This window comes from Arachis ipaensis, chromosome B08 (genome assembly GCF_000816755.2).
Source record: "Arachis ipaensis cultivar K30076 chromosome B08, Araip1.1, whole genome shotgun sequence".
In the NCBI taxonomy this organism is placed as follows: Eukaryota; Viridiplantae; Streptophyta; class Magnoliopsida; order Fabales; family Fabaceae; genus Arachis; species Arachis ipaensis.
This window is the reverse complement of record NC_029792.2, coordinates 1,083,404-1,092,923: the sequence shown is the minus strand read 5'-3', so window position 1 is coordinate 1,092,923 and position 9,520 is coordinate 1,083,404. Positions and strand designations below refer to the sequence as shown.

General features: G+C 35.1%; 1 protein-coding gene across 1 annotated transcript; it reads right to left on the bottom strand.

Annotated features, from left to right (window-relative positions):
• On the bottom strand, positions 6,674 to 8,263 carry LOC107614406 (inorganic pyrophosphatase 2). Its single transcript, XM_016316617.2, has 4 exons — positions 7,957 to 8,263; positions 7,727 to 7,848; positions 7,321 to 7,522; positions 6,674 to 7,227 (listed from the first exon to the last, which is right to left on the bottom strand). Exons 1-4 carry the CDS (start codon positions 8,092 to 8,094, stop codon positions 6,877 to 6,879), a joined length of 813 nt encoding a protein of 270 aa, XP_016172103.1. The 5' UTR covers positions 8,095 to 8,263; the 3' UTR covers positions 6,674 to 6,876.

Genomic DNA, 9,520 nt, shown 5'->3' with positions numbered 1-9,520 from the left:
AATTAAGTGTAAAAATTAATATATATTTTTGACAAATATTGCAAATGTCAAATTTTTTATGTTTTCTTGATGAATAATTTGACCGTAGAAAATTACTCCTCAATTTTGACACTCGTTTGTTTTTAATTTACTCCACTGTTCCTCTTCTTCTTTAGGCTCCGTCAATTTTGGCATCACACTACTCTCAGTTTAGGATCATATTACTCATTATTTATCTTCAAAATCACAGTTTATTCTTCGATTTCAAGATCTCATCTCATTCTTTATTAAAAATTTTTATTAAAAATTTTTTATGGTTAGTAAGTGTCAAAATAAATAATATTTTTTACGGTTAATAAATATCACAAAAATATATTCTCAATTTTTTTTAACAAATTATTTTTGACAGCCAATATTTATTAAAATAAGATTTAAACTTTTTAAAAATTACTTATATGTTAAAAATACTATTTTTGACAAAACTTTTATTAACATATTTTTCATAGTTAAAATAATATTAAAATTTATTTTTTTGACGAATTTTAATTTTTTTTTATACATATAACCCTATAAAATAATCTGTATTATTGTAGTGTTTAAATGTGGCATTAAAAAATAGAAGGAAATTAAATAAACACTTTCGTAGGCTTATAATTAAACATGAGTAACCCACCTTACAATAAAGTAATATATAAAATACAAAGAGTTTTTAAATGTATCCTATTGTTGTTTGAATAATCTTTTAACAGTTAATTTTAATTAATATTAAATTCTTGTATTATTTTTATTTGTTATTTTATTTTTTTAAAAAAAATTATTATGCTTATTTTTTTTATGTTAGTTATGTTTATCTTTTTCTAACAGAATTATCTAAAAATTTTAGTTGTTTTATCCTACAAAATATGAAGAGGTTGATGATCCAGAAAATGAAGAGTTTGAAAACGGCATTAAAACAAAAGAGACTATTTCATTAAGAAATAATTAATAAACATATGAAATGCATACACGTTTCCTCCTTTTAAATGTATTAATAATTCGTAATATTATTGTGGCTATGATACCGTTGGCGTGGGAGCGGATGATAGTCCTAATTATGAGGGCAAAACACCATAATAAGCCAACATCACTTTAAATTTATGTATATGAGCCAGAAGGAAAATCGATTCAGCAATAAGTCAAATGGTATTTTAATGTAATTCGAACCAGGCCAGTTCGAACTGCATTTAAGAATAATAAATCGAACCAGGCCAGTTCGAATTAGTAAGAAAGGATTGTTGGTAAATCGAACCAGGCTGGTTCGAACTAGCAATGTATGTAATTCGAACCACCCTAGTTCGAATTATAGGTAAGTTAGGGTCTTCAAGTAATTCGAACCACCCTGGTTCGAATTACTAGTGATTGGGCTATATAAGGAGTTCGAATCAGCCTCATTCGAACCATTCTCAGGTTCCCCTACCCCACCAAATCTCAGAGAAAACGACCCAGATTCTCTCCGACAAAGACCTGAACGGAATACTCTGCTGATGGGGGACGATCCGGCACGGTTATATCGCTTGGACGGAGTCGCCCATATAGCTGGAGTCATCAACGAGGAGGTTAGTACGGATATAACTTTGTTCTACCGGTACATGTGAGTTAGTGGTTTTGCATGCGGGTTAGATGGTGGTTTATGTTAGTGGTTTTGCATGCGCTTTAGATGGTGGTTTAGTTTGTGGTTTATGTTAGTGGTTTATGTTAGCGGTTTATGTTAGCGGTTTATGTTAGCAGTTTATGTTGGTGGTTTATCTTAGTGGTTTATGTATGTGGTTTATGTAAGTGGTTTAAGTTAACGGTTTATGTTAGTGGTTTATGTTAGTGGTTTATGTTAGTGGTTTATGTTAGCGGTTTAGTTGTGGTTGTTTAATGTTAGATCTTTCATGTCCGTGGTTTATGCTGGTTTCTTATGTTAGTTGTTTATCCTAGTGGTACTCGTTCATGGAATTTTAAGCGCTTATATTTGGTACGATTTTTTATGCTTTATCAATTATCGTGTTGATTATCTTTGTCACTGGTAATTAAGTTGGTCCTAATAATGCGGTTCATTTCTTTCGCAGCCTCAGCGATGCATCAGGAGCATGCGGCGGCAGCAGGGCATGGTCCTCGATGACAGATATGTTCCGTACCTACAGATGGCTGGTCTTTACCATCTTGTAAGGCTGAACGATAGATGGTTCCGGTTGGACGAGGCCCTTGTCAGTGCGTTTGTCGAGCGATGGCGTCCGGAGACGCACACGTTTCATATGCCGTTCGGAGAGTGCACGATCACACTCCAGGACGTGGCATACCAGCTGGGTTTGCCAGTGGACGGGCGTTACGTCAGCGGCTGCCTATCAGAGTTCCATATATACATCGAGGGGGGCCGTCCAGCCTGGGTTTGGTTCGAGGAGTTGCTTGGAGTGGTACCTCCTCCTAGCCAGGTTCAGAAGTACGCGGTCAACTGCAGCTGGTTTTAGGAGACTTTTGGTGAGTGCCCGGAGGGAGCTGATGAGGATACTGTGCGTCAATATGCCCGTGCGTACATCATGATGTTGTTGGGCACGCAGCTTTTTGCGGACAAGTCCGGCAACCGCATTCACATCAGATGGCTTCCGTTTGTAGCTAGGCTGGAGGAGATGGGGACCTACAGTTGGGGTTCTGCAGCACTTGCATGGTTGTACCGGTGCATGTGCCGAGTGGCGAACAGAAATGTTATCAAGCTAGCGGGCCCACTTCAGCTACTTCAGTCATGGATTTTCTGGCGATTTCCTCGGTTTAGGCCTGCAGGATTTGAGACGTTCAGCTGGCCATTGGCCTCGAGGTACTCTACTAATCTTTGTCTATTTCAATGCTAACTAAGGGCTTGCAATGGCGAAATGCATGGATGAGCGGTGGAAACGTCCAGAAAAGTCTGTGGAAAAAAGCTTGAGACTCGTCTACTTGTCCACTAACTCGAACGGGGCTCGTCCGTAGGATTGCAACAGTACCGGGCATCGTCAACTGGACCCCCAAAACCCACCTGGGGAGCTCGTTGTATGACTCATCCCAGTCACCGTATACGAGGGCAATTGCCTTCTGCTTCGCCATCCAGACCCTCCTGTAAGTCGGCCTAAACCCGAAGTGTGCTGCCGTGGCATTTAGGAGCACCTTGATGCTGACGGATGCATCAGCCCTAACCATTGGCATAACGAACGCGGAAATCACATGATAATCCAAGCTCCTGTGGTCACTCGAGATGGAGGTCGCAAGACAAGGGTGAGGTCCATTGTACCGCTTGACCTCCTAAATGCCCTTGCGCTTCCGCAGACTCAGTCGAATCAACCATGTGCACCCATTCCCAAACTCAGAACACTTGCCCACATAACGGCGATGATCAGACTCCACAACCTTGTACTGTACCCCTCGCCGGATGCTGTAAGTCTTCACACTTAACATGGCCTCCTCTTTATCCTGAAATTACTGACCAACCTGGAACTCTGTCAAACCAGCAGTCACTTCAGCATCTCTAGCTCCGAATCCAACAGAGTGCCCTGAAACACCCTCTTGCCTCATGGCATCCAGGTCCAAAGAGGAAAAATGTGGTGGATACTGCTGTGTGCCAGAACTAGAACCACCGACCGCCAATGCAGGCTCAGTCGCTCCAACCTCGTCGCCGCTGTCATCCTCAATCATATCCGGCTCGACGTCGTCCTCCTCTACATCACCCAACACTCCGTCTCCGACGCCAACCGGTGGAACTCCCTGTAAAGCGTTCGGCAGAATATCAACTGATCCTACCACGTCGCCTACTCCATCATTCAGATCAACAGCAAAAGACGGGGAGGCGACTGGTTGGACCGCTGGCTCATACACAGGGACGGACGAAGAAGCAACGGCAGGCCTGGAACTCGAACCGGCTGCCGCTGCTTCAGTGGTGGCATTCCAGTTCGAACCCCCTGAGCTGGATACCACATCAACCAGCTTTGCCAACAACTCTGGTGTCCTCACCTCGGGAAACTGCCTCCGACATAGAAACATGACTTGCAAGTCCTCATCACTACCAATCGTGAAGCAATCATACTTCACGGTATCCTGCAAGACAGTGATTGGAATGCGATAGAAAAACTTCTTCACTCGCTTCGCACCTTCCAGACCAAGTTTCATCAGTACAGATCTAACAAGGTCATCATAGCTCGTCGTTGGTTTCACGACAATACAGAGAGGATCCTTATCTGTAAACTTCACACCGGAGCGAGTTTTCCTCTTAATGGATCCTCTGTGGTGAACCAAAACCACAAAACTCTCCTCACTAGCCATCTTACACCCTCTATGAGAGCAACTCACGTTTAGAACCATATATATACTGCACTGTCTACTACTAAATCGAACCGGACTGGTTCGAATTTGGTTTGTGTAATTCGAACCAGCCTGGTTCGAATTACTTCATCCAGTGTGTCCCCATATAATTCGAACCAGCTTGGTTCGAATTATGTGCTGCAGTTTCCTCCCCTGTAATTCGAACCACCCTGGTTCGATTTACTTGAATCAATTTCTCTCTTAGTAATTCGAACCACCCTGGTTCGAATTACTCATGAATGGAGTTCGAACCACACCGGTTCGAATTATATAAATATAGGGTTTGGCTCATTGCAGAAACGAATTTCACTTTGGCTCATTTAGGTAATTTGCAACTTCCCTTGGTTTATTCTAGTTTTTTGGCCTAATTATGATACCGGTGGCTGTGGTAGTAACGTGGTGCACATTGGAACCATGTTTTCAGAAACGCATTATATTTAAAACACAAAATTAACATAAGAATTTAATTTCATGTATAATATAAGAATTTAATTTCATGTATAAAAACACAAAATTAATTATATATTGTTAGTTTAATAAAAATAATTAATATTAAAATTTATTATTCAAAAAAGTATCTAAATACACATATGAATATGATTAAATGATTCCTATGTCACTTTAGAGGGTTATACTTTACAATAACTTTTTTAACATCAAAAGTCCCACTAATGATTCTTTAGATATTAATGAGTCAAAGAATGATTTTTAATGAATTTTTAAAAATTATTTATTATTCCGTTTTAAATTCATAAGTTTATAAAAATGTAAATTTTTTGGAATTTGAACTAAAACACAAAAATTTGATTTATACTCTTATTCGTTTTGATTTTTTGATATTTTATTTAATCCAAATAGACAGTATTTTTTTATTGACATTTATATTTTAAAGTTAATTAAATTAACTTAAAAATAGTAAATGTTAATAATCTGTATCAATATTAAATCGAATTAAGCTAATTCGATTTACTATATATGGGCTGTACATGTTCAGTAGTAAATCAAATTAACTATAGTAAATCAAATCTAGTTGATTCGATTTACTGCTCATGGGATATATTTCGAATATCAATCTTTGGTAATTCAACTCAAGTATTTATCAATAATTTTATTAATTTGATTCAATCTAATTCGATTATGTACTAAAATATGTAATTCAAATTAAATCAATTTAATTTATATAGATATATGCATAACCATATGTACGTAATATTTTTTATTTTGAGATTATTGTATAATGTTGATGACTCCTTGATTTATTTAAGTTTTTTATCCTAAAACTCGTTGTTAAGTATATGGAAAATTTGCATAGTCAAGCTTCTGAAGCACACAAAAAAGAAAAAAGTATATTGGAGTCACCATAAAAAATATTGAATTCTTGATTATTGGGATTTTAACCAGTGATTAATTTATACGTACGGGTATGATAACAAAAATAAACGAGTAATTTACTTATTTTTTTCGTTGACTAAAGACGAAAAGAAAGAAATAGCACATAGTATAGAAAGGCTTAGAGAATGAAATGCACAACACACAAGCACTAGCTGCAAAATATTAATTTATGTGGATCATGATATCAGAGTTAGACTACACTATCTAGAAAAATTGATTCCTTTGAATTTATAGTAGTGAGATCCAAGCACGTCTGCATTTGGTAGAGAAAGCAAGAGATAAAAAATAGGAAAGTTTTTAAGTATACTGGTACACCAGTATTTTAGTAATTTTTAACTGTTGATCTTAATTATATATATTATATATACTTTTTATAATTAAAATCAACAGTTAAAAATTAATTAAATATCGGTATACCACTACACTTGAAAATTTTTCTAAAAAATATGGTTTAGTGCATGGCACACTACCCAAATAAGCTTTATAACTTATGCATTTGCATTGAACCACATGGCCTTTTACCTCATTCAATTGCTCACCAACTTTCAACAACTCTACCAAATTCAATAATTTCTTAAGCAAGTTCACCAGATATGACAAATTAATAATGACACATCGGATGAGGCATGCATATATATGGATATATATAGGTATTTCAATAAATTTTAATCGTTATCTTAATTATATACATTATGTATATATTTTATAATTAAAATCAACTATTAAAAATCATTGAAACATTAGTGTACAGGTATACTTAAAAGTTTTCCTATATAATGATGAGAGGGAAAGTGAGATTGGATTTTTATAATTTTATTTTGGTGGAACATTGAACAGAATCTTGACTACCGCTGCATTAAAATATAAATGTTTGCATGGGTCCAAGTGAGGATCAGTTTGTGTTTTTTTATTTTTTATGCATGAACCAAAAGCTGCAGAAGTAACAAAATAGAGCAAAGTAGCCAACTAAAGTTTAGATTTCATTCAAATTCACATTATGGAGCCCTATCTTGAGGGCCATTCCAATTTCCAACAGTTGAAACCGTTTAGATTAGGGACTGTTGGCTTGATTAGAAGTGCAAGAAAGATAAACACTTTTGAGCTATGTTACATTTGCTATTGATTATTCACTATTACTATTAGTTACTAATATTATTACTGCCTAACAGGGAGAACATGAGGTAAAGACTCATGAGAAGAAACTGAGAAACTCTGCCTCTTGCAATCAGCTGAAATGAATTCCTCCATAGAGATCTTGTTGATCAAATGCAGCAAAATACGTTCCATGTCTTCTCCATCACTCCATTCATGGATTTCGGCCTTAACAAGCAAAGGATCTTTACATATCAGCTCCCAAACTGGGAAGTTCTTCCTTGGCATCATAAAGTCCTTTTCCTTCAGCCTCAAGCTTGGGCAATAGTCCCCACTTCCATCCCCAAGATAGATGAACCTCTTCTTCTCTTCACCACATGTTATTGAATCTTGGATTCTCTCTATGATTAGACCCTGCAATCCAAACAAAAGTAAATTAGAATTAGCCAAAAAAATTCAACCTTTTTCGGTTTGATTAAATATCAAAGGGGTATCATATAAACAGACCTTGCACATGTTTGGAGGGCAGAGGCTACATCCATGGTGAGATTTGTTGGAGTCATGATAAGGCAAAACTCTTAACCTTCCCTCTTCAGTAATATAGGAAGGGTTTGTGTTGATCTCAGAGAAGCATTCTCTTATTCCTAAGTTCTTCAATATAGTGTCAATAAAAAGTGTGTTTGCATCACTTACAATCCTCAAGTCACACCTGAAAAGTTACAAAAATAAATTTAAAAATTTTGCTGTGTCCTAAACTTATAAATTAAGAAGAATTTAATTTTCACACATCAAGTAATGCCCCATCATAAAAAATTACTACTTTTTGCATCAAACTTAAACTCAATTTAGAATTAAAAGTTTTTGTATTTAATTACAAAGTTTAAATAGATTAGTGACATATGACATAGCATACCCCATAGCATAGGCGGTTTTAATGGCAGGGACAACTCTGGGATGTATAGGAATTCTCTGCAGAACCTTCACAATCTCATCAATGGTTTTCCCATTAGCATGAAGCTCCATCATCATGGTGTCCTATAAAACCCAAAAAAGTTAAAGTCTTTAGGCCATGCAAACAATGTAGTTTATAGAAAAAAAGCAGAGCTTAGTGGCAATACAAATTCAGAGAAAATGAAACCTTACCATGAGAGTGTTCCAAGGCATGGTGGGAAGAAGCTGATTAAACAGATCAGTGAAACCCAATTCATCAACAACCCAATTGTCACTGTCACATTCAATAATGGTCTTGTCGAAGTCCAAAACAACAACAATCCCAGCCATAATAATGGAAATGACAATGAAGAATGATTCTTGTTTTCGAGTGTGGTGGTGTGTGAGAATTGAGAAATGAGAATTCAGATTTGTTGGGAGTCTAAAACTGCTGTAAAAATCGATTCTTTGCTTGGTTTCAACAACGAAGAGAAAATTGGGTATTTATAGGGAACCCTATGAATGAAACGGTGTTCGAAAAAAAAAATAAAATTGAAGATTCCAAATCCAAAGGAATATTACATAACAAACCCCTTTTTTGAAAATGAAATTCCCATCATAACCGTTCATCTTATAAACTCTGGGTTGATAAAAGAAGATCGGAGGGCAGAGAAATTGTAATTTACTAATTAGGTTTAGGTCAAAATCATGATACTAAAAAAGGAATATTCGAGGGTTTTGAAATGAATGTGGCCACCTATGATAACGCACTTAGTAGCTACATGATTAATATTCCTGGTATGGTCTGGTTCATTTTGAGTTATTTTTAGATTTGGTTTTTATTATAATTAGGTATGGGTGTTTTAATTTGCTAATTAAGCATGTGGTGTTCATCATCCTACTTCAAATTGGAGTATTGGACTCTCTTTGGTGATCCACTCCTTTAGCCTTGTTTTTGTTATTTTTCATATATGAAATCGAAATTTATACGGCTTGTTTTTTATTTAGTTTGCCATTATTGTATTGCTTTCGAAATCAAAACAATCAAGGTATTATTAAGTTTTCTTTCTTTATATTTTTGGATTTATAAAAATTCAAGAGGCTCAAACACAAGCTGCATAGCCTATATGGATAACAAAGTAAAAAATGTTAGGTATATACAAAATGATAATACTATATGCACCAGCATTTTTTTTAACTAAATTTAATCGAGTTAATACAAATTCAATAAAAAAAAATAATGCTAGTCTATCATGTAGTTTTTTTATTTTTGTGCCTTTTCAACACATAAATTTTATTACAAAGCATAAAAATTTTATTATCAAACACATAAATTTTTATACAAAACAAAATTGTGTACATAAAACATAAATTTAAGAATATAGCATGATATGTAGTCTTTTAAATTATGTGCTATGCACAATTTTTTTTTACTGTGTATCAAAATTTTTATATTTTATAATTAATATATATAAGAGAATAAGAACAAGAAAAAGATGACGGCAGCAGCAATAACAATAATAGTAGTGGCAGTAGTGACAATGGACAATGACAAAAAAGAAACACATAAAAGAAGAAGTAGACAATAACGATGATGACAACGAAAGAAAAAAAATTAACACTATGTACATGTGTTTGAAGAAAAAACACGTTATGACTTGATTGAAGATTTAAGTTAAAAAAGTTTGGATACTAATTTTATTGTATACAAAACATCAACTATTAAATTTGTTATCGTATATTTGTATATAAAAAATATTGTGTATACAAAAAAATC

Bases quoted from the DNA above. Each gene is read 5' to 3' on its own strand.
- LOC107614406 (XM_016316617.2), bottom strand. From the start codon at position 8,094: ATGGCTGGGATTGTTGTTGTTTTGGACTTCGACAAGACCATTATTGAA. The intron at 7,849-7,956 runs GTAAGGTTTCAT...TGGGTTTTATAG, and splicing joins TGCCTTGGAACACTCTCATG to GACACCATGATGATGGAGCT. The intron at 7,228-7,320 runs GTCTGTTTATAT...TTTGGATTGCAG, and splicing joins GCCCTCCAAACATGTGCAAG to GGTCTAATCATAGAGAGAAT.